Source organism: Calypte anna, chromosome 3 (assembly GCF_003957555.1).
Source record: "Calypte anna isolate BGI_N300 chromosome 3, bCalAnn1_v1.p, whole genome shotgun sequence".
Taxonomy (NCBI): domain Eukaryota; kingdom Metazoa; phylum Chordata; class Aves; order Apodiformes; family Trochilidae; genus Calypte; species Calypte anna.
Genome location: NC_044246.1, coordinates 109865579 through 109891971, shown reverse-complemented (window position 1 = coordinate 109891971; position 26393 = coordinate 109865579). Strand labels below are relative to the sequence as shown.

The 26393-nt window shown below is 36.7% G+C and overlaps 2 protein-coding genes across 7 annotated transcripts in view; one reads left to right on the top strand and one right to left on the bottom strand.

Moving 5' to 3' along the window:
- The window catches only part of RUNX2 (RUNX family transcription factor 2), a 222499-nt gene that overhangs the window by 8189 nt on the left and 187917 nt on the right, over positions 1–26393 (top strand). The gene's annotated exons all lie outside the window — the stretch shown is intronic.
- SUPT3H (SPT3 homolog, SAGA and STAGA complex component) overlaps positions 1–26393 on the bottom strand; it is a 266847-nt gene that overhangs the window by 231595 nt on the left and 8859 nt on the right. For all 5 annotated transcript variants that reach the window (XM_030448348.1, XM_030448350.1, XM_030448345.1 and 2 more), the window contains exon 2: positions 24475–24569. In XM_030448348.1, coding sequence (XP_030304208.1) covers positions 24475–24569 — 95 coding nt within the window. The remainder of the gene's footprint in view (positions 1–24474; positions 24570–26393) is intronic.

Genomic DNA, 26393 nt, shown 5'->3' with positions numbered 1-26393 from the left:
GTATAACTTGTTTCCTCTAAGGAAAGACCACCAGTATAAATTCACATTGAGAGAGTTCATCATCTGTGTTTCTCCTATCAGTGGTATCAGAGTTTAACCCCACTGTGTTTGGTTATCTGTGGAATAACCAAGCCATAACAATGAATGGTTTATTTAAAACTGACAGGAGCAGAAAGCAGCAACTATTTACTTAGGTGGCGTACCTCAGTATACACCAGTAAAAATGTTCTCTTTTCCCAAAAGGATTTTCTGCATAAAGGGCATTCACTTTGCTTCCTTCCCACCCCTCTTACAGCCAAGTCTGTACATTGAAAACTAAGTGCTATATTTTTCTTGCTATTCAGTATATTTTTATTTCCCCCTTTCTGATTAAAAGGGATAAACAGAAACACTAAAACAAATTCAGAGGGCACACACTTTATCCTGACATTTTATTAAAGAAATCAGCATTCAGGAAAAAAATCCAGTCACTTGTGGATAGTAAAATAACATCTAGATAGCAAAACAAAAACTTAATTTAGCATGAACTTGGAAGAAATATATCTTCCCCAGCACAAATAATTTTCATACTGTAGCAAGAAGAGTTTCATTCTAATTCAACACTGTATATTGCATATGCAAACATTAGAACAACTTTAATTTTACAGTATTTCAGGAAGAGGAGCTAAAGTCATGCTCTGTCACTCTGTATAGCAATTCATTCAGTCATGACCTCGTAATAATTTGGGGTTCTAAGCTCATTAAAGGAACGCTTTAATATTAACTTTAAAAACAAAAGTAAAATCTTAATTACAGCTATCTAAACATGTATTAATTCATCTTAAAATAAATGAAGACTCGAGCTTGACTAGAGACAAAGAGAAATTTTTATGCTACTTACTAGGTACAAAACAAAGGCTTAAAAGAGCCCAATTTTGTTACTGTAAATTATAATATTAGTTTACTAACTAATTTCAAGGCACATGTGTAGTGCACATGTGTAAAAGCTACTTGAAGCAGCCAGCTTACATATACACACGCAGGAGTTGGAATGTTCCAATTCTGATCAAAGACGCGTGTAGCCGGATGTGTGGTTAATTCACTGATCAAATTTTCACAACTGAAAAACATCTTGAAACACACAGTCCGAGGTACCAGCAGTGCTTTTTTTACTTTATCAGAATTACTCTCTGCATCGTTTTACATTTTAGGGTGCATCTTAAAACGTAGCAGAACCTCTTTCTCACACTTTAAAAAATAAAGAAGCAGCAAGGAAAGAGATAAGAAGGCACTGAGGGTTTCAGTTCCAGTATTCCTAAAGGGCTCTCGTAAGACTGAGTGAAATAAATTTAAAATACCCATACAATCTGAACTCTAATCTTACTGACATGTTCTAAGAGTAAGTTTGTGCTCCATAAAAAACTATATAAAAATGTCAGAAGCAGAGTTGCACAGCACACGCATGCAATGTAAGACACAAATCTGCCCTGTAACAATAATATACAGTAGCTCAGTAGCTCCTCAATGTGCATGGAAGATTTTTAAATGCACTAAATCTATAAAAACAGTCTACTGTCAGGCTTAAGCACTGTCTACTGAATCACCCAGATGTATTGAGTAAACACTACTTAATGACTTAATTTTTATCAGGTTTGTATAAAGTTAGAAGAATTTGAGCTAACAATTGCTTGAACTCTTCTACCATCACATTTAACAAACTTACTTGCTTACTGAACTGGCTAGATATAGAAAAATATACACAATATCATGTCTATTCCACTTTGGATATGCATAAAATAAGATTCATCTAAACAAATAAACATCCTGAGACGGGCAGCAATTTTACTAGTCTCAAGAGTGATAAAAAAGATGTTTCTTTTTTTCTGTATTTACATACCTGTTTGTTATCAATTACTGACGTGTCTTCACCCCTTCTTGTTGCAAAACTTCCTTCAAAACTTATAGCACACACAGCACAACATTTGAGACCCATATACATAAAAAATAGTCTTTTTTTTTTTTCAGTAGCCTAGAAAATCTGAAGGTTTTTTTAGACTGACGATATCTTCACATAGAAACACAGAAGGTCTGCAGACAGTAAGAAGCCTTTAGTAAGCCTTTTTGCTGCACCATAATAATCTGATCCAGAAATTCAAGGGTACCTTAAACAACGGGCTACCTGTTCTAGCCACGCTTAGGAATGTGGCCAAATCATTTTTATTGATTTAACCTTTATAGGAATGCTACATATCCTCAGAGCAAAACATTTCTAATGCATTTATAATATGATATACCTCTGAGAAGTTATGAAAAAAAAATAAAAAAAAAAAGAAAAACGTTATGACAGATAGGCTATCCCCCCCTCCACTATTATGTTTTTTTCTGATTTAGTGATCGATAGGCATTTGAGAGTTAGAGTATTTTCTGAGTTTGTACGTGTCTGTGTTCATGGGATGAAGTCAGAAACTGCAACACTTAGAGAGGACAAGACTAATATCTGACCTGTCTTTGTTTAAGGAGTAAGAACTGGTGAACTGATAGCCAAGACTCTAAATACTCCTTTCATTCTAGAGTTACACATCAATCATGTTACCTGCAAACATATCAGGTTAAAACTTCCAGAATTTACAGTCCTTTTTTGAATAAACCGAGCACCATGGTAGTTATGTTCGGAGAGCTTACAGAAGGTGGTTTGTGTATCTCCCCAGAATTCTTAAAGAAGTACTTCTCAAATTCCCTCTTCATTAGAAATCTATTCCAAATGTATTTCAAATCAGTATTTCTTTAAAAAGTCAGATTCATAGTCTATTATTTTGAAGCTCAGGTTAAAAAAAAATCATGTATTTAAGCATTTGCTCATCTTTGGAATGTTACAAACCACGCTTGAGCATTACCAGGAATCACTTGTAAGTCAGAAAGCAAACTGTTCCGAGTTGCTCATGATGGTAAATGTCTTAACAGAGTAAAGCAGAAAGGAATACAGTGACTGAACAGTCAGCATTGCTCAATAAAAGCAAATATATTTGTGTCACAAATTACATTACTTATATTTCTCATAAAGAAAATGAGGCAATTTAAAAAGTTGTTGTTTTTTTAAATATATATGAGGAAAATCTGCTAATCAAAATTATTCTTACTACTAACAGCTACTAGCATGAAATTTCACTATTTTTTTCTTCCCAACAGAAGGCAGTACAGCCAGGCACAGTTCAGGTGGGCAATACACAGACCACTTATTAAAATATGATTTATATCTATATTTTTTCTGAAGAAAACATCTAGAGACCACTGATACTTAAGGTCTCTCTCTCTCCTACAAAGGAACATGTAGCAATTCTAAAAAGAAAGACAAATGTTAAGAAAATTCATTAGTGAGATAAGTGCCAATCTACACATGTAGTGTAGTCAAGTTACTGTGTAGTGTGTCAAAGCAATAAACTGTGATCAGAATAAATGGCACATAAACCAGAACTGTTTACTTGCAAATCCCCCCAGGTTTTTGTCGGGCTTTTTTCAGTAAGAGTTTGGCTTCTCTTTCAGAAAACATGCCACTAATTTTCTCTCTTCTTCCAATTTTTCTAAGAAATATTCTACAGCTTAATGCACAGCCAAATACACAACATCCACACAAAATATCCCTTGACAAGAGCCTTACATCAGATGAAACTATGACCTTAACACGACACGTAGTTGTGTTTTTTCTAATGTCAAAGTCACAAGTTTCTAACCTAGGTTAGGTTAACTAACCCTGGTTCTGCCGTCTTTCATGCTGCACATCAAAGATGTGACCAGGTGAGTGCTGGCATTTATGCCAAGCCAGTTTGCTTCGTAATGCAGCCTGAGAGCATGTAAACCATCAGCTACCAGGTGCAGACTAGGGACAATACTCATTAAGTAAATAATTAGTAGCTCCTAATAAGATCCTAGAAAGGTCACTGAAGCGTATCAGGCCAGCCTTGATTTTAACTTCAGTACTTGTAAAATAAATGCTAATTGAGCAACAGGAATGCAAAACAACCTATAGAGTTTAGAATAAAAAAATAAAAACTGTATGATAGATATTTGAAAAAGTTTGGTGGTGAGAGCTGTATCTTTCTTCCACTGTTACATTACAGAACAGAATGTGTGTTGTCACTTGTTATTAAAGTGCACCTTAAGGTAGGACCTAAGCAATGCTGTAAAGTAGTGGAATTAATAGTTAGAAATGCAACTTTTCACAGACAGCAATGATGGAAAAAGGCCTAGTTTAACTGCACTAAAACACTAATAAAACACTTACAGTAGCCCACAGTTTTTTAATAACATAATAGATACATTTGTACAAGAGGATTTATTAGTATAGTTATCCTGGCAAACAATAACATCTTTTGATGCTTCAGAAAAGCTGCTCTGTGCTGGCGTGTGAGAAAGGTCAGATGGTGGAAAACTAACTTCATGCTTTTAACCTGTAAACTCTTTCCTTTCCTGAACTACTAACAAATGTCCTAGCAGGGGAGATCCACAGCCTTTCCAAGAACTCACGTAGGGAACCTTTTGCTCTGTTCCAATGGAACATGTGCACGTTCACCTTCAAGAGTGCTGGCCTCTGTGGCAGCTGTCTGAATGAGTCTGTCCACAGAGGTTTGCCACAGAAAAATTGCCTCCAGATTTTCAGTTCATAAAGATTCTATACATGCACACACATATATATATGTCTATACACACACACACACACATATATATACATTTACAGACATTCATGGATGTAGGAATGCACCTACTCAAGTCTGCATGCTATCAGGGAACACCTGTGACACTTCAAGAACCCCAAAACTTGATTTCATTTTTTTAAACAAGGAAAGTAAGGAGACAGCAAACCTTGGAACATATTTTGCAAGACTGTTCTGTGGGGACTCAAGCAGGAAAACTATAGATTAGAGTAAGTTAACTTTCTGACACATGACTGGTTTTATACAAGAGAAGAGCACCAAAAAACCCCAGACTTGCCCTCAGTGACATACAGAGAGGTTTGAGGTGATGGGAGCATTACAGGTCAGGCAATGCATACATTTTGGCAACGTATAATTTGAGTAATAAAGCTTGTTTTCATGGCAATTCTGAGAATTCTTCCACACTTCCCAGTGGTTTATTATTTTTTACTTATTGATTCTTCCCACATTTTCGTGGGAGAAACGTACTAGAATACCATTTCACAGCCAAATATTTTGACTCTGGCAAACTTGTCCTTAGCACTTTACTCCCCATGTCCCATACTTCTGATCCTCTCAATCTCAGGTCTTGAAAGGAAAGAGCATAATTCTGGCTCCATTTTCAAATGCAAGTTCTTGGTCATGGGTCTTTTCTTTCAGAAGTGTTTCTAAGCATCCTCATACTTGTGTACTATCCTGCTATCTCTTCTGTTTTTTGATAGAATAGGGCATAGCTCCCACAAGAAGCTGATTCCAAGCTTGCCTGAATGTATTATGATAATAAATTTTATTCTTCTACTTCCAAAGTTGGCAAAAATAATAAGACAGACTGACTACAGGTATTTTAACTGTCTTGTTTTCAAACGGCAGTGGTTATCTGGTTATCTACGCTTTCTAGAGGTGCATATAGAAGTCAGAGTCACCTGTAAATTTTAGACATCTTTAAGCAAAACAAAAAAACCCAAAATAAAACAAAATAGCCTTCATTTCTTTACCAGGAATTTTTAAGATTATATTTTTTGCCCTACGTTTGTTCAATGCCTACAATAATAAAAACACTGATCCATAGTGAATAACAATGGCAGAACTTTCACAAACACCATCATCAGTTTGGTTTTGCTGAGTATTTGTTTGTTTCAGCCCAAACACGAAGCTGGTTCCTTCAAGGCTAACTTATTTTGATGTATATTTGAGAAGTTTGTTCTTCAAAAAAAAGAAAAAAATAAATAAAAAGAAAGACTTACTGATGACTCACATTGTCAGGACTTAGTAATTTTGGTTCTTGCTGGAAAAATGCTCAGCAAATAGTCATCAAAATGCTGCTATTTTCTTTGCTCAAGCATATTTTAAACCTGAAAATAGCAATGTTAACAATTGTGCCATCACCAAATATAGCTGTGTCCTACTTTGGATAGGACCTTGCAGGTATTTTCAACTAGAAAACTGGTTTTGGTTACAACAAAAAATTAAGAGGAAACCAAAGCATTTATGATTTTAAAAACCTCACTGTCTGGCTTGGTTGTACAATACAGGATTCTGGTTAAAAAGAGTTGATTATTATGTTCTTTCTCAGCTGGTTTCCCAAGAGCACAGTTCACACTGTATACAAAGTATTGTCCTCATACACCAAGACCCTTCACTGAAACCACTGCCACACCTGAAGTTCTGCATAAACTGAAACAGACAACCCATAAACACTTTGAGAGCAACAAGGTGAAAAGACAACTAAAACGGATTAAGAACAAATAATAACACATCAACCCGATTCATTTCACCAAAAGAACCTGACTTGATCTGTAAAGATGAAGCAGCACAATGAAAGCAACCTGAACTCAGAAAAATTGGTGCTGTCTACCTATTATCCAAGGGAAATCATGTAAAGTTAAAAGAGAGTAGTGTTGCAGTACAGAGTGTTACACACTGTAGCTGCTAACAGTGACTCCCTAACAAAATAGAAGTTATTTTAAGAGTCCCACAGAGTTATGCTATGCCCAGTTTTGTTTAGGTTAATATATACAGCATAGATGAGAGAACAGAACCAGCTTTATTGCAGCTTACTATGACATCAAGAATGGTCACCCCAACATTTGAAGAACATGATGGTGTTGATCACTTAGACAAATCCAACATGATTAATTTCAACTGACAAGTGTGAAAATGCAGACTTAGAGAATAAACTTTTTACTTATGGGTGAATAACTTTCTCAAAAAAGATTACTTAGAAGAAAATCTGTACATTAAAAAGGGTCACAAATAAACTGGTGGGAAGTATTCAACACATTCTTACCCATGCTGTCAGGCCTGTTCTATACAGAAAAAGTTGGAGACAGCACCTGCCAAAACACTGGTAGAAAATAAAATATTGATATCAATAACATGTGAAAAGGTCAAAGAAACTGGGTTAGCCACTCGAAAATGAGTGATGATCATTTCCTTGGTCTTGTGGTCAAAGACCAAAAGAAATCAGGCAAAGGAAGTTTAAGAAGATGTTTTGAATAATTCAGTATTCCATGGCTAGGTTGCAACTATGAGAAACTTTGGAATTTCTGGGCCTTTTAGGTTTGTAAAGCTATCTATACAGCTTCTAAACCCTTCCTGAGTCTTGAGCTATTTAATTCTTTTTTAAACAATGAGAAAGTTGATGAAATGCATGCTCTGTACCTATTTTCACAGTACCCAGCATCACTAGCACTGATCAGTTATACTCCCTCTTCCATCTTGTAGAACCAAAAAAAGTCTAGTAACAACAGAATTTTTTTTCCCTACTGAAACAGAGGAGTAATTACCAGAAAAGAAAGTAAGTTCTGTGACAATTGCCCAGCAATTCACTAGAGTTTGAAGCAGATGAGGCAGCTGGCTTTCAGGAAGGGTTTGGCGATAAAGAATCCTGCTTCAGATTCAGACTGGAGTAAAGAAGGATCTTCCAGCTCTCTCCCAGCCCTATAGCTCTTGTATTCAATGACTAACAAGTACCAATCATAGATCAAGGTAAGGGTTTTGATAACTAATAAACTTTACACAAGTAAAGTTAGGATGGAAACCTTGCAGTGATTCAGCAACTTTGAAGGCGATGCTCAGGTGCACACATTTATTCTTCAGCTGGTTATACTATGCCTGAGTGAAAGTGGAAAGAATAACTTTATATTTAGTACAGGAAAGAACAACTTTCTGTTTATAGAGAAAAAAACACGTATACATGCAAGTATGATAGCATGTATAAGGCTGTACAAATTCATATCCCAGTTTATCAACAGGGAATCCATCTAGCACCAAACACTCAAAATCTAGAAGTAATTTTTACCAAGAAGTATAACAAGTCTTGAGATCAGTTGAAAGGTTTTATTTACTTATAAATAATCCTTATTCAGCAGAACACTTAAGTACATGCATAGCTTTTTATCTCACTCCCAAAGTCAATTCTAATATACTACTCAAAAATCTGAAATTGCCCAGTTAACCTGCTCACAGTCTATTCTCAATGTGTAAAATACATATTAAAACTTTCCAGTTCTGATAACTGAATCTGATAAATGATGCACCACTCATTTTTAATTTTCAGTTAAAAAAAAAATAAGGCATCACTTCTACATTTTTTTCCTGTTCAGTGTAAGATTGAAGTGTCCACAAGACAACTTCAGTCAAGTTTTAAGTACCCTAACGTTGGGAATAAGAGAAGTGCTAATTCTAAGAACACACTGAACAGTGGAAATTTGATTTTTTGTTTTGTTTTGTTTACATTATACGTAACTAAAAGAGAAAAGTCAAAAACTCCATCCAAAGGTTACGTGGTAGGCCTGCTTTGCTAGTAGATAGCAGCTTAAACAGATAGCTTAAACAGCTAGTTAAGTCATGGTTACAGCTGCTTTGGGGTTTTTTAACACTCAGACGACCCAAATGCCTAGACCACTCAACTAATGGGCTTCACTGCAGAGTTGTTTGGGTCCTTGTAAATTTTAAATTTCCTGCCAAAAAAAGTGTTTCATCTTCAGTAAAGCAGTATTCCTAGTAAATTTTAACAGAGTAGCATTGCTTTCTGAAAAATATCTTTGTAGATAAACTGGTTTCTAGCCTTTAGCCCACATTCATAAGTCAAGTGGGCCACTTTAAGATAAAGGTTTGGGCAAAGACTTAGAAGATGTGACTCCAATTCTTAATCCAAGACTGATCATAGCAAACTCCAAAGGTTAAAAAGATACAATTATACAGGTCTCTCCACCAACAGTCTCAGAAGATCAGGACTAAGACAGACTGACAGGTGAAAGGAAAAACTGAGCCAGCTCATCATTACCTCTTTGAGGAATAAAAACCACACACATTTGGCAAAAAACATAGACCTCTTATACATGTTGCTGCATGAATTATAAGCAATATATCAGAAAAGCCTCAGTAATAAGATTTAAATTGCAACTATTGTACTATACAAAAAGCTACTGCAGATTTTTAATGTGTGCTGACACTCATCCTTTCAATCAAAAAACCTTCTTATTTTGTTTTCTGGAGGGTTTTAAGTTCAAATCTCCCTGAAAAATCTTTTCTCCAGCTCTGGCAGTAATAGGTGGACTGCTCTTTGAATGTCTCAGCTGCATGAGTGATAGATATGTTCTTACCAGCAGCACTAAAACATTCCTAAAGTCCTTTTTTTCCCCATGTACAATGAGTCTTTCACTGATCACAAAAACAGGCAAACATTAATATTACCTAATGTAGCCAAAACTATTCTTCATGCTTTTATCACCCCACATTTAAAGAAACAAGAGACTACCAAAACAGCAGCAGCCATGCCAGCTATCATCAGCTGCTTTCATCCTGGTGCATGGGAATTGTTAGTGACCAGCTACCAACACTTGCTTTTAATAGATGTTATACAAGGAACATTTGGCATGCACAGAGAGCCACATGGCAAGCTTGCATGTAGGTTTGCTTCTATGTACCAAATAATGACACAAAAGTCTAATTCCTATTTAATTTTTATTGAATAAAACAACTCTCTTCCCTTGCCTGTGAATGGAGGAAACAGCCTTGCCAACAGAAAAAAAAAAAATCACAGAACCTTACAGATACCAAACACATTTCACTATCACCTATAAAAATAAAGAAAGCTTTGTTAAAATGGATGAGAAGAGTTTCTGTTAAAACTAAGTGGTGTCCTGCACCCAGGTACAAATTTTTCACTTGATAAAATAGTGTTATGACTTGCCTTTTCCAAAGGGATCACACTGATAAATCAATTCATGTCTTTCTCTCAAACCTTGTTACTAGACAGAGAAGTCTTTTTAAGAAAGACATTAATGCCCCGTATATGGTTTCTCAATTTGATGTTTAAATAAGCAAGTTTCAAAATTTTGTTCTATTTTTCTGGATTAATCTAAACATTAAAAAATAGCTAGTGGTTAGGATTTTGATTTTTATCTGTCTTAAGAATTCAAAGATAAATATTGCCATCCTAACCTCAGCTCCAGAAATGTACTTGAATTTGACTGTTCAAACACTGCAGCACTTTTTCAAAAATAATTCTGCAATTCATTGGGAAGAACCCCTAGAGTTTCATTTCTCCTTCTAGAAACTGATCACTTACCTTTTCACTCATCTGAACTCAGCTGAGTAGGGCTCAACTGATAAGGAGGTGTCACTTTAAAGTCAGAACTGGGCATGGAACCAGAGCAGTATGTGAAGGATCCTACCTGGGCAGGCAGGGTGGAAGATCCTGCCAGTGCAAACTCACAGACAGACCTTGTTTTAATACATTTCTTTCCAAAATGCAGCCTCAAAACTGGCATTTAATAAAGAAACAGAGAACATAGAATTTGCCAACTACCTACAAAGCCTTTCTCTTGCAAGTCACTAGATAATCATCTTGCCCTGTTTAACATGTACTAAAGCAGGTTCAGCTTAGTAGACTCTCAGTATTCACTTCACTGGGTTACTTAAAATTTCATTTCCATGAGCATAAACAGACCTAAGAGTGCCTCATCCAGGATCAACAGCATTTCTGTAGCTCTCATAATACACCCCATTTGGAGATAACAAGCATTTAAAACTTTATGTTTTCTAGAGTTGATTTTCATACAGATAAATTTGATTACATTATTTGTATTCTATGTTTCAAGGTTACAAAATATTTATTTCCACATCTGATCTGTCCACTGCCAAGGCTTAGGAAGTTAAAGAGATAAAACCAATATATTTGTGCATTAAAAACAAAGCAAAATACTAGCATGACCATCTTCAAAAAGTTTATGCTCCCTCCAAGTAGGTAATACAGAGAAAACTTGTTTCTATAACATCAAAGCCTGTGATATGAAGTCATACTCAATTCCATGGGTATAAAATCTTTACAAAGACCATGTATTATAATTCTTAGTCAATAACCACCCCCTTGTATCAGCACACCATATCTAATAGATGGGTTTTCTTCTCTAAATTCTGTAAACACACACAGATGTGTTTATCTTACCAAGAAAAAAACCCAAACAATAATTTTTATACTACCCAATATACTACAGTGAAATTCTCTATACAGAGAGAGACAAATAAAGAGACAAATGTATTTGGCAGCCTTAACTGCTACTGACTGAACTGTCTTACCAAATTATTACCTGAAACATAGCTGTAGAAGAGAGAGCTGGCTGCAGTGCATCTGCCTCAATCTAAAATTACTAAGAGGAGCAAAACACTAATTTAGGTTGCTTTTTGAGAGGTGGAGGCATGTTAAGAAAATGCATTCTCCCAACCTCTTCCTGTATGATAACATTTTTATTCCATGCTTCTTCCTAGATAGGTAGACAAACAGATTAATACTATCTGGAAGTCACCAAAATGTTAAGGCTGTATACAAGCACGTATATAAACATGCATACAAAGAAACAGACAGAATTTAAACATGCCTACTAGGTTTTTCTTAAAAGAGAGAGAAATAGAAGGGTATTTTTTCATGCTTTCCAAATACTTTATCAAGTCTCCAGGCTTGCTTAAGTTTCTTTAAATGAAAAAGAAATATTTCTTCATAGAAACTTTCAGCAATGTAACAGCTATAGAAACTGAACTTGTTTTAACAATTCTAAATGTTGTATCATAACTGATAAGCAGGTCCTTAAAAAAAGCCAATGGCATCCTGGCCTGTATCCGGAACAGCATTGCCAGCAGGTCCAAGGAAGTGATTCTGCCCCTGTACTCAGCCCTCGTGAGGCCACACCTGGAGTACTGTGTCCAGTTCTGGGCCCCCCAGTTCAGGAAGGATATCGAGGTCCTGGAGCAGGTCCAAAGTAGGGCAACCAGGCTGGTGAAGGGACTCGAGCACAGATCCTATGAGGAGAGGCTGAGAGAGCTGGGGTTGTTCAGCCTAAAGAAGAGGCGGCTCAGGGGAGACCTCATCGCTCTCTACAACTACCTGAAAGGAGGGTGTAGCCAGGTGGGGGTTGGGCTCTTTTACCAAACGACTTTCAACAAGACAAGAGGGCATGGACTTAAGTTGTGCCAGGGGAAGTTTAGGTTAGATATTAGAAAGAATTTCTTTACGGAAAGAGTGATCCGTCATTGGAATGGGCTGCCCACTGAAGTGGTGGATTCTCCGTCCCTGGAGATATTTAAAAAAAGACTGGATGTGGCACTCAGTGCCATGGTCTAGCAACCGCAACGGTGGTTCAAGGGTTGGACTCGATGATCTCTGAGGTCCCTTCCAACCCAGCCGATTCTATGATTCTATGATTCTATGAAAATAGTAATTAGTTATGTTGGTTTTTTTTTTAAAGCTCACCAAACACTAGAAAAAAATCACAGACAGACCTCGGGGTTAGAAGACAGTTATCTTGAAATCATATTTTTTCAGGCAAAGATGCAGAATTGCTCTGCTGTCTACATTTTACATTATAGATTTGCAGTCACTTTGCAGTCTAGCAGGAAAAGTAGTCGTAGGTCTGGAGTCACATATTAAACCACATTGATACATACCTTTCATAAGAAATATATATTTTTCTCCTCTTACCTTGGCTACTGAAAGGGACTTCCCAGAAAATAAAAACTAAAGGTTTTGTGATTTTAGATGCTGCTTAATATGTAGTCTACATTTAAAAGTTTTTCCACAGTAATTACACTAGCTTAGCTACGTTGGATAAAGCTCTTTACTACTATAGGGTATAGCAACTAAAACAAAGTAGCCCATAAAATAAACACACATTTTTCTCACCTAGTTGTGGAGCAACCTGATCTAATGTCTGAAGCAGGCAGGTTGGGCCAAATGACCTCCAGAAGTCCCTTGCAATCTAAATTCTTCTTTTATTCCATTCTATGGTATTATTTTTTAACTGGCCCAGAAATACTGCCAAACTTGTTGAGAATTTGTGTGTGCACTCATTAAATGAAAACCTATATAATATGAGCATACAAAAAAAGCAGAGGCCTACTGCTTGTATTCTTGGTAAAAACTACACAACAACTAAAAACTTCAAGCTTGGCTTATAGGTGAGCTACCTTCTTTGTAGAATTAAAAGGAACCTTTTCTAATATAAAAGTAATAACTTTTTAATAGGAAAAAATAGTTTGCCATGAAATTCAATATTTTCTTTCTCCCACCCTTAAAATGGCCAGTCACCTTTATATATACTCTGTGGAATTCAAATGTATTCCTGTTAGGCTTTTTTTTTTCCCTTGCTTAGTGTGCACACATGAGATGTTTATGTTACCCTGCTGTACTTCACCAAAAGCACAAAAAAATGTCCTAAGACTTGTACTAGATATATTGAAAGCTTTACACACAAACAAGAAGTCAAATATAGACTGATTCATAACAAAGTACTACTATAGTTTCAAAACAGATAGTCATAGCTTTATTTCAGGACCAAAATACACTCCGAGATATTTTATCCAAATGACTCTGAATCATGGTTAAAGTGAAAAACAGCTCATCTGCTAGGGATATAACACTGATACAACATTTAAAAACTATTCAACACATTGCTCTTTCCAGGGTTGCAGTAAAGTCTGCCTAAGGGTCTCTATAGTGCTGCACCTTCTTTCTTCAGGGGGTAGGACTGTGTCATCGTTGTTGCCTTTTAAAGAAAGAAAAAGACCCACTCAGAAGCAAGCCAGTGCTTCTTCAGAAACACTCACTCAGTCTAGAAATGGAGGATGATTCAAAAACCACAACTGCTCAGCTTTCTAAAGGTTGTACAAATCATGTTAGGGGGAAAGGGGAGAAAAACAATCCCAGCTAAAAATAAGTAACAAAGAAACATCATCATTCAGAGAAGGGTACGTAAGGTCAGAAGCTGCTGCTTTTTAACACCATGAAGTGCTTGTAAGTTTCTGTTCAAAAACTGAAGCAGAAAAAAGTCACCATCACCAGTCAGGAGAGCGAGTAAGTTGTTTGATTGCATTGATAACATACTAAGAACCCACCAATCTGATTTTTCCCATTTAACTATTAATCTTATAGAAATTTCTGCCATCCAGCTACATCACAACTGCTAAATCATTATCTACCATTTCTAAAACCAAGCTAAAAGAATATTCCATTATTTCACAGCCATGGGAGGCAAGGAAGGGAGGGCAGGTACCCTCCTAATCACTGTAGTGCCTGAGAGCCCATCATTATAGAAGGTCCTACAGAAATACAAGAAAGTACCAAATGGTGGTCAATGGGATTTAAAATCAACTTTAAAACAATAAAAAAAGACAGATCTAATATATAGTATATATTTGTTGGTTTATATATATATAACGTGTGTATATATATATATATATGTTAGACATTTATAGAGTCAAATCAACCGTAAGAAGAGTATTCTGATGGAAATTAAAGTATAATAAAGCTATTACAGAGTCACATAAAAAAATGATGGTACTACTTATTTATAAAGTGCTAGAAACTATTTAGAGAAGCTATTCCTTTTATCATTATTTAGCTAAACCATCTATGGTCTATTGTAAGCCCCTGACCCAGTGAGGGATCTGAGGATAAACCACCTCACAAAACAATTTTGGGGAGAACATCATAATCTAGATGAATATGTTGAATTCACAATGACAAAGGAAAACACATAAACACATTTCTCTAAACACTGAGGGCTATCTTGTCTATCCTCACAGCATTCTTCTTCAGAAACTTAGGGCACTTTGCACAGCTAAATATACCCTGCAATGGATAAAAAAATTGGCTGGGTGATCAGGGTGAAAGACTGGTAGTGAATGGAACTAAATCTGTCTGGTGCCTGGTCACAAGTGGTGCCCCCCAGGGTTCAGTGCTGGGACCTGTTCTCTTTAGTATCTTCATTAATGATCTGGGTGAGGGGATTGAGTGCACCCTCAGTAAATTTGCAGATGACACCAGACCAGGTGGCTGTGTGGATCTGCTGGAGGGAAGGGAAGATTTATAGTGGGATCTGGACAGGTTGGACCAATAGCCCAAGGTTAATTGTAAGAGAATCAATAAGACCAAATGTCAGGTCCTTAACCTGGGTCATAATAACCCCATGGTGAGCTACAGACTTGGGGAAGTGTGGTTAGAGAGCTGTGAGTTAGAAAGAGACCTGGGGGTGTTGGTTGACAGTCGACTGAACAGGAGCCAGCAGTGTGCTCAGGTGGCCAAGAAGGCCAATGACATCCTGGCTTGTATTGGGAACTCGGTGGCCAGCAGGAACAGGGAGGTGATCATCCCTCTGTACTCAGCTCTGGTGAAGCCACATCTTGAGCACTGTGTTCAGTTCTGGGCACCTCACTACAAGAAGGACACAGAAGTGCTGGAGAGTGTCCAGAGAAGGGCAACAAAGCTCCTGAAGGGCCTGGAGCACAAGTCCTGTGAGGAGTATTGTGGGGAGCTGGGGGTGTTCAGTCTGGAGAAGAGAAGGCTCAGGGGAGACCTTATGGCTCTGCAACCACCTCAAGGGAGGTTGGAACAAGGAGGGAAACAGCTTCTTCTCCTTAGTGGACTGTGATAGGACCAGAGGAGATGGATGGAAGCCGTGCCAGAGGAGGTTGAGGCTGGATGTTAGGAAATATTTTTATTCTGAGAGGGTTGTCAAGCATTGGAATGACTTAAGGACACGGGTTACTAGTTAGCTTATGGTGTTGATCAAAGGTTGGACTGGATATCTTGAAGGTCTCTTCTGACCTAAAATATTCTGTGATTCTGTACCTCCAAAGAGACAATCATGTGCCAGGGGAGAAAGATTTCAGCATCAGTCCAGCTAAACCTGTTATACAGCCTTTGTGTCTTAGAAAAGAAAGATATATATATATATATATATATATACATATATATATATATATATATTGCTCTACAAAATGACAGAGCTGTCTGAATGAGGCAGAAATAACATTCAGATGAGAAGAATGCTCTGAGTTGGCTACCTAAGACACAGTAGTTTTCTTCTGCTCCTTCTAACTCTGGTCATATTATGTACATTCTAACTGTAAATTTTCACTCACTTCTCTGATGCAATTGGAAGTAATTCCATGGGGTGGAATGACTTCAGAAGAATTAAGAAGCCAATAGTTATTAGAGTGTCTATTGTCTGTCCTAATGTTCTGTACTGATGAATACTGTTATATACCAACACTGTACTCTGAAAGGTACTACCTGTGCTATCAAGGTAAACATGACAAAAATAAGTTCAGATGTCAAGCAGCTGAAGTTTAGCAACTTCACTATTTAAGAACAGAAAAATCTGTGAGTTATGGCTATAGCTAAACTTGGTTTTCAGGTTCAGTCTGCTAGAATTAATGTAATACAGTGTATTACACTGAAGAAAAAAAAGTAGAAAATGCAGAACTTGCATAATGCATTACTTTATAGCTTAATCAATATTTGTTTAACAAAATATTTATGTCTTCACTTATGCAGGACAGATCATTTCCAAATTTTAAAACCTCTCATTTATGCATTACATGATCTCTTAAAGCAAATTGTCAAAATGTAAAACCAGAAATTTTCAGGAACCTAAGCTTAGAATCCAGGAACCATTATCTTAAAATTTTCCATTCAAAATCAAATTTCAAACACAGGAACTACCTGAGAAGCTGTGTGCAATTCAGAACAAATTGACTAGAACTGTACACATCATAACCTCGCTGTGAGAAATTCTTCTGATACTTACCAAAAGGTATTTCACAAATTAACTGCAAAACCTATATTGAGTTTGAAGCAGCAATAGAAAAATACTGTGCTAGCAGAGCAGAAATATGAGCTATACTAAACCTAGACTAATACTAAACTTCTGTTAATTTTGTTCCTTGTAAAAACTTATCCAGTATAATCTCTTCAGCTTTTCCTCATAAAAATAAAAACAATAAAACCTAAAAGGCAAAATGAAACTGTAGAATTACAAAAGGGAGGTCTAAAATAACTACACTTTAAAATGCAGTACTGAATTAATTTGGTCTTTCACAATGGGCTTTGTTGCTGGTAAGTCCAGTTTGCAGTTGTTAAACCATGGCCTTGTGGTTTTGATTTTTTTTTTTTTTTTTACTACTATATCCAAATGTATATAGTGAGGCTCTCCCTTGTGAGGCAGATACAAGCATGAATCATAAAATCATCACTGCTGGAAAAGACCTAAAAGACCACCAAGTCAAACCATCAACACAAAGAAACCCCACCATGGCCACTCAAGTGTCACACATACACATTTTTTGCATACCTCCAGGTATGGTGACTCCAACACCTCTCTGGGCAGACTGTTCCCGTGCCTGACTACACTTTCACTGAAGAAATTCTTCTAATATCTAGTCTAAACCTCCCCTGGCATGGCTTCAGGCTATTTCCTCTAGTCCTGTCATTTACTTGTGATAAGAGGCCAGCATCCACCTCCCTAAGACCACCTTTCAGGTAGTCATGGAGAGCAGTAAGGTTTCTTCTCAGCCTCCCCTCCTCAAAACTAAACAATCCCAGTTCCCTCAGCCTCTCTTCACAGGACTTGTTCTCTAGACCTCTCACCACCTTGGTTAATCTCTGGACATGCTCCAGCAACTCAATGTCCTTCTTCTCTTGAGGTGTAATGCAAGACCTGCCATTTGCCCCTGTACTCAAGTGCTGGTGAGGCCACACCTCGAGTCCTGTGTTCAGTTCTGGGCCCCTCAGTTTAGGAAGGATATTGAGGTCCTGGAGCAGGTCCAAAGGAGGGCAACTAGGCTGGTGAAGGGACTCGAGCACAGATCCTATGAGGAAGGGCTGAGGGAGCTGGGGGTGTTCAGGCTGGAGGAGGCTCAGGGGAGACCTCATCACTCTCTACAACTCCCTGAAAGGAGGTTGGAGCCAGGGGGGGGTTGGTCTCTTTTCCCAGGCAACTCTCAGCAAGACAAGAGGGCATGGTCTCAAGTTGTGCCAGGGGAGGTTTAGGTTGGAGATTAGAAAGAATTTCTTTACCGAGAGGGTGATCAGGCATTGGAATGGGCTGCCCAGGGAAGTAGTGGATTCTCCATCCCTGGAGGTTCTTAAGAAGAGACTGGATGTGGCACTCAGTGCCATGGGCTGGGAACTGCAGCGGTAGTGGATCAAGGGTTGGACTTTATGATCTCTGAGGTCCCTTCCAACCCAACCAATTCTATGATTCTGTGATTACCTTCATGCCAAGGTTCCTCATGAAGCTTCTCCCAATGCCAAGTTATTTTTTCCCCAGTAATAAGAGAGTTTGCTTTCATGTGTCTTAGGTTTCTGGGAATGCAGGACGCATGCAGACCCTGATGCTACTTGAAACAAGTAAATTATTATAGTGACTAGGAAGCTGTGCTGAACAAACAGTCTAGAAGATTGCTTTGGATGAAATGGTCCAGAATTCATGTAGCAGGCAACACACAGTGAACATGTGCTTGAGTTCCATGTTATCAATAACTTATTTCATCTTGCTGTATGATGAGATATGGCAGTATTCACATAACCCTGTTATGACTGTTACCCTATGGCTTCAGCTGGTAACATGGCTGTTCCTCTCTGCTTCGGTGTTGATCAGTAAAACCATCTGATTTTGTATAGTTCATTTGGAATGATAGTGGAAGAAAAGAGCAGTAATGACCTGGCTGAGGGAGCACTCTGGTTAACCAAACTGTAATTTGGGATTGTAAAGAATTTCTCTATCCTGTCCCATACTTGTTTACCGTATTTGAACCCAGAATTGTGCTGAGATTGCATAGTTCAAAAATAGCTGGGGTAGTCTAGAGAGATGAAATCCTTCTCTGTAAACATGCAAAGGATACTTTTCCCCCCCTCTTTAGCAGGGGGACAACGGAAGGGCAGTGGCAGCAGATGTGGTACTTGTTTATGGGACAGGATGTTGCTTTTTGTTAAGTTGTTAAATATATGAGGCAAGAATGGTACCAGACAGAAAACTAGGAGCAGAACTAAGATTTTGACTGAATCCTCATAGCTACTTCCCTGCACAGAAAATTAATTCCAGAAAGGCTTCCCATTGCTCATTCATACATCTACAACAACCATCTTCAAGCTATGGGCTTCAGCTCATAGGAAAAACTAAAATAAATCAATTTCTCACATATTTGCATTTTGCTCTGAATTAAAGCTAACAACAAGTTCAACCAGCTTGAATTAGTGTGGTAATACAGCCTACCATTACCAACAGTGCTGAATGCTAAAGTACAAGAAAATGCAGTAGACAAAAAATCCACTCATCAATATGGAACTTTAACTGGTAATTTACACAGTATCATTCAAAGATTTATCAGTTTTGAGCCCAGATCTTCCTATGTTTCGCTCTTGTAAAATTACTGAAACACACAAAGTTAAGCACTGGGTCTCCTGCAGGAACAAGCTAAGGGTGTAGGAAAATGAAGAGTTTGATTCATGTTAGTTTTAACCATATATTCACCATTGAAAAGTTTTACTCCCATGATTTAAAAAAGTATTCTGATGATAATCTACACTAATCTTGAGTATGGCCTCTGTTCCCTCTGTATATAATTTTCCAGGGGAAAAACAACCAAACAGAAAAACCCTAACAACTGCAATGAATCAATAAAAACTTCAGATCACACTAATTAATACTTTTGTAAATAGATAGAATACTTTGGAAAATCAAGATACTTTACTGAGGAGAAAAAGCCCTCTCTCTTCTTCTGCAGTTTGTTCAATAGTAGCATCAGTTGCCAGAAATTCACACTATAAGTAGTGCTTAGCTGAAAAAAATTCTCAATCAAATTAGGAATTTTAACAGCTACTCTCAAGTCTACTGGACAGAACTGCAATTTAAGAGCAACTTATCTGAGATCAACAGTTTGGAAGCAGGTTGTAGATCAGCCAAATGAAGGTTTGTAAAACGAACCTCAGCGAAATGCACAAGATGTGTTGAAAAACTTATTTAAAATTATTAACACTGCTTTGAATTCTATGGTAAAATAATAAAATATCCCAACACACACAAAGGATGTGGGAGCCAAAGCAAATCTACATGGCATAATGATCTCTTAAATTATTAAAAGGTAAATATAAAATATTTCCAAGGTCTTAACAATTAAATGCCAAACATATCCATGTAAAATAGAGCACTGTAAATTGACATGTACTTGAGTGGTCTGTGACAGTGTGATGCTTGCAGTTCAATCTGTGTTCCTCTTAAGGTAATCAGAATATTAAATACTATCACCAGTTATATTTAATACCATTTACATAGACATTAGGCATAACACAGAACTCATTTTTATTTACTAACAAGGAAAAATTTCTTAAAATTTAAGTAAATTTCTAAATCTGGAAACATGGAACCATTCCATTAGTTTAAAAAATTAGAGATACTATGAAAAACTTTTACGTATTTTAAGACACCTTTTATGCAGGGTTTTGGGATTTCATTTCAGGACTCCTATACACTTCCTGCCTTCTCAAATATAAGTGCTCAAGGTCTGGCTGGATGGTGATTTAAGCAATCTAGTCTAGTGGGAGGTGTCCCTGCCCATGGCCAGGGGCTTGGAACTAGATGATCATTAATGACCCTTTCAACTCAGACCATTCTATGAATCTGTGATCAGAAGAATATTGGTGAGCTGACTATAAAAACACAGTTCTACAAAAGGATACAGATCATTCCCTAACAGTGTCATTTAAAAATAGGTGTAGCACTTAAAAAAAAACCAAAAACAAACCATATGAATAACCTCCTCATTTTAAATGAGATTACCCAAAAGTTTAACATTATCTATAAATTTAAGGATGCTGTGGAATCAAACCCTGACTCAACACTTATGTGCTGCAAATCACCAACAAATAAAAAATACTACCTTCAGGCTGTGAGGCACTGTTATCCACAGACTTCCAGATCTCACTATTGGGTTATCACAGGATTTGATACACTGCTCCAGAAAGATTCCTCTATTTTCCATCTGCCCTTTACATCTGTAGAATCCAAAAGCCTATTCTTTAAACATAAGCACAAACTAGCAAATGACACCTGGATTAGCACCCAGCATCATTCTGTGACACATTTCTCACAAGTTCATCCACTCCCTGCACACATTTTTTGTTGAGATAGGCAGGATAAATTGAAGTTACTCTTCATATTACTCCCTATGGATGTCTATCCATAAGAAATAGGTGATTCAATTCAATTTCACAGTAACAAATTATGCAGAGATAATACCTATTTTCATTTCTTCAAGGAAGTTACCTTTTTTGACTGTAACACTTCGGCCTTTACTATTCTGAGGATGCTAAGATGTCAGCACTGATTCATTATAAATTGCCTAAATAGGAGAATATGTAAATTCCTAAGTTATGTAGTTTATAAAAAATGTCAGCTTCTGTCAGGGCCTGGACGGTTCTTTTAAAATGGTAGCTTCATTTTGTGGTCCTGGCCAGAAGAAATACCTGTCATTTTTTTTCTCCACATGGTTCAGCCCTGGCACTTCATCATTTTGAAAGTCTTCTTTTTTTCCAGCAAACAATAAAAATGTAACTTTCACTGTGCTCATTCCATTCAAGGAATTTCTTCAGCTTACACTGGTTTAATGAAGCTATGAAAACTGTTACTGTAAAGCATTGATCTGTTTGCATAGCTCTCAACGTGCAACTCCTCCAGTTCTGAAGCAAAAGGAAAATGTCTATTTCTTCCATTTATTTGGCCAACAATAACTTCTACATTCTGACAGAATCATGTTTACACTGGCGGGGAGTGTAGTTTCAAAATACTTTATCAGGAAGTCCACAATTAAATAAAATGCAGGCTCCCCCAGTACTAATCCAAACTGATGCAGGGGGGGGGGTTTGACTCCAAACTTCATGGCTGCTCTTTTGTTTTCAAACACAGTCTCAGTTATTTTCTCCACCAAGAACAACACATATATTCCAGTGTAGATGACTATAATAGATGTGAACAATAACTAAACAAGATTCTCTTGAAGCAGAGAACTAATATTTTTCTTTCTGAAAAGGACTCAGTACAGCAAACCACTGGGTTTGTAAGAAGTACTCATCTAATTTAGAAGAATCAGTACACAGGAAGCAGTTCATTATCTCATTTACATTATACTGAAAAATACTCCATTGGAATGTATTCCATCCTCAACCTAACAACAATCTAATAGTCTCCTAAGAACATTTAACTGAAAACAAACTCTGTCTTCTACTTTTGGATATGGAACTCTGTAGAATTTAACACAGGCAAAGTAATTCCTTCATACCTTCATACCACATAACAATTTAAATCAAAAGTTTTTCATGACAGTTAAGGTGAAACCATGACATGTAATAGAAGGAGAAAACCAGCATTCTTCACACCACCATTTCATCTCCTAAAAGTAGCAGCAAAGTGCCAAAGGAGACTGTTAGGAACAGGTTGAGTGTGAGACAGCTGGGAAAGGGAGGGCACTTGGAATTGTCATGCCCATAACTGACTGAGACAAAGGAAAAAAAGGCAGTTCAAATGTAGCATAAAGTGACTTGAAACACTTCTTCACTCCTGGAACTCTTTTACAAGTATAAAAGAAGGTAAAAAAAAGCAGATCAAGTGTGATACAGCTATACTAAAATGTTACAAATTTCCATAATCTCAGAAAGCCTAACAGAGTTTTCAGGCAGGTACATAATTATCTACGGATGCTTGAAATACTTTAACTTATTTATGGTTATGGAATGCAACTGGCAGAAAAAAAAATATAAATATTTTTATAAGAATTTATAAATATACAAATAAAACTTCAACATTTTTCCTCTCCTAATACTCAGCTGTAACACAGTGGAAAGGGGAAAAAAAATAGAGTAGAACGTTTTAGATAAGATTATAAAAATTTTAATTTGCACAAAGTAATACATTAAAAGCCAAATGTAACAAACAGTCAAAAAATAAAGACCTAGAGTAAAAGGATCAAAAGGATGGTATCATAAAAACAATCAGGATACACTCATTACTGATAAAATTTCCTTGCCATTAAAATGTAGTTACCCATCTACGGGTCAGAAGGGGGATGCTGTAACTATTTTGATTCTTATATAGTTGATTAAAAATTCATAAAAACAAAATACACGAAGCAAACCTGTAAAAAGCAACTCTCAAACACTGAGTGGTTTTGATGGTCTTACCAAAATAAAGATCAGTAGCCCAGAATTAATTTCCTGTTAAGTTCATCCTCCTTTACCTCATCCTATCTTAAACAACATCCTGGACAGTCTTTCAGAGAGCCAAGACTGATAAAAAAGAACCAATGATTACTGCTATCTTTTGAAACCATGGATTTATGTCTCAGTACCGTGGGACTAGCTTTCCTCATTTCATTTTCAACTCTGACAAATGAACATAAGGAAAAATGCTTTAAGACACTTTTGGAAGATTTAAAAAAGTAAAACTCCCTTTCAAAAAAGCTCCCTTTCAAAAAGCTGACCTCAGCAACTGGCAAATGTGCATCCTTCCCCCCCCCACCTCCATAAGTAACATCCATAGTCATAAATTTTTTTAAAAATGTACAATTTAGACATGGGCCACTATAGCCAAGCTATCTGCAGCCTCAGAGGTAAGCCATCTTTAAGTTCTAGGTTGAAATATTCTTTTAAAGTGTTTAATAAATCAGCAGCATTAATCCACACACAAACAAGCTCATTACTCTTCCCCCTGCCCCCACCCTGACAGTAAAGTGCCACAGATACACACAGAAAAGGCAAAAAATTCTCTATAGTGGCAGGCAAAACTTTTTGATTAATATGCTGCTTTCCACAAAATGAAAATGTCCAGTCAGCCCAGTGGAGAAGGTTACCATTCAAGATAAAGGAAGGAATCCTTCTGATTATGCAAGTGTCAACACTGACAAAACCCACCTGCTTGAATAACAGTCAAGGTTTTACAAGTTGTAAACTACAAAATCACACAATATCACAGCTTGGAACTTGGATTCTAGAAGTCCACTGTTAATTTACAGCTGTTTTAGTTTAATAGCTTATCTTTTTAACAACTTGATTTCCTATCTGTAAAAACTCAGTTATTTACACATATTAATTTCAGCAGCTGTATTATAAACTCAGCAGCATACCCTTCTGTATTGGCATTGAAAGATGGCAATACAGAATACTCATTTAAATCAGCATACATAGGAACAGGAAGCTTAGCTTACTTTGATGAAGGACTGAGAAATACAGGCTTTTAATGACTTCTAAATTAATGTTAAACCTGCATTTCTTAACTCAGAAGTCCTTTCCCTCCTTTCAATACTGCATGGACTTTTATCTAACCTATGAAAGTTGTACAAATCAGAAACATACATCAGAAAAATACTACCAGTTCCACCACTAAAACCTGTCCTTCCCCCCCATCACCCTTATGAAACCAGCTCAAAGATGTATGCAAAATGTAGCTATTACCAGACATTTTCACTGTTTACTTACATCATACTTTGAAGTTCAGGTGTAAAGCTTGTTGATTTTCTTCCACTGCTTGAAGAGGCAGTCATTGACATTGGGCTAGCCACAGTGCTGCTCATCTGAGTGAACAAAGAAATAACAGCACTTAAAATATATTTTAAAATTTTAAATTGTATTAAATTTGAAATTAAAATTTAAATTTTAATCTAAAGAGAGCGTACGAATACTTCACACTGGATATTCAAAAGGGAAGAAAAGGGTTTGGAGGTAGATTTGGATGCAAAGACTGCATGCAAAAAGAAGTCTATCTGAGACACTGCAGAAAACAGAGGAAAGTTGATGATCCCTGTAAGGAAAGCACAGGAAACAAGCACTGTTTTTAACAATACCATCTCAGCAATCTGTTTAGATGCATGCTAGCAGCATCTATGGAAAAATATTAAGATAAAAACACTGTTAATCTGATTTCACAGACACAACCATCTTGCTATGCACAATATCCCTTTTTACTCCTGCAGTATCCTAAATACTAGTGTAGCACATCCATACCATCTCCACTGACACTAAGGGGAGTGAAAAAGAACCTCAGCAAAAGCCAGATAAACCTCAGTGAGCATCAAGATCACAAGCTTATTTTCTGAAACACCAGCTTCATATACACATCCTACTTAGTCTTCAAAACAGACATAGGTTGGAAATCATCACCATAAGTATCATCATAATTCTTGTACCCATAAAGGTACCGTTTTTACATAAATTTTTAATGGCTTTTTCTAAACAAATTTCTCATTAAAATCTCCAAACCAACCCAGGATGATTCTGCTCTTATTCTAGGGATTAGCTGACATACCTACATTTTCCTCTTTAATACAAGAGAAGTAAATGGCTTCTATGAATTTTATTTTTTTAAATAACTTTCATTTCCTAGGACACTGACAACTCAAAATCCACCTAATTATGGAAAACTATGTTTTTCCCTTTATCAATTTTTAACAAAGAACAGCATACACTATGTAAAACCCCTGATAAACAGATTATATTTCCCACTTTCTTCCTCTTCTGCACACTAGTAACATCTGAGTTGTACTGCTCATTTCTTGTCCTGTTAGTAGCACCAGTAGTACTGTCAGTTTTAAACACATTAATAGAGTTTGCACTGCTGCAAGACCTCTAATGAGATCCTATCATTCTCCACTTCCAAATTTTAAAGTTAAGATAGATTTCTCTTCCAAAAATAATCTAAAAACACCAGCCAGATTTATATTAAAAGCCACTAAAAGCATTACAATCAATCACAAATACTATGTTTAGTTTTTAAAAAACCTGCAGTACTCTTAATACAAAGCATACAACACTTTCAAAAGCAACCAAATAAGTAGTTGGGAAGTCTAATGACATGGCAGCATAAGGATGAACAACAAAAATTAGAAGTTCTGCTTTTAGATATAAGTTTACTTTTTTAATTAATGCTTTCAAGTAGATTTCCACAGACTTCTGTTCATCCTCAAGCAGAATCAGGCAGATTCTAATTTAGATCCCCATCCTGCAAGCACTTATGCACATGGGTAACTTTAATCACAAGTATACTCCTACTGAAGTCTGATTTTAATCATGAGTAGTTACACACCAGGCTTTAGAGTCAGCAGGATCCTGCCACAATCAGCAGTAACCAAAGAGTCATAAAACCTAAATAGTCAAATTAGTAATTAAAAAAAACCCAACCATGACATAAAGGAAAGGCAACAGAGTATTTCTACAAAAGCTCTGTGTACTCACAGTGCGTACACATGGAAATGAGTGCAGAGGAGGATGCAACAGCCCAGAGACTTGGAAATCTGTGCTTTATTTTATATACTTATTTACAAACCATTTGAGTAGCTTTATATTTATACCCAATAAAGTATCAATATTCCTAAATATAAATTAATACACTTCACTTTCAA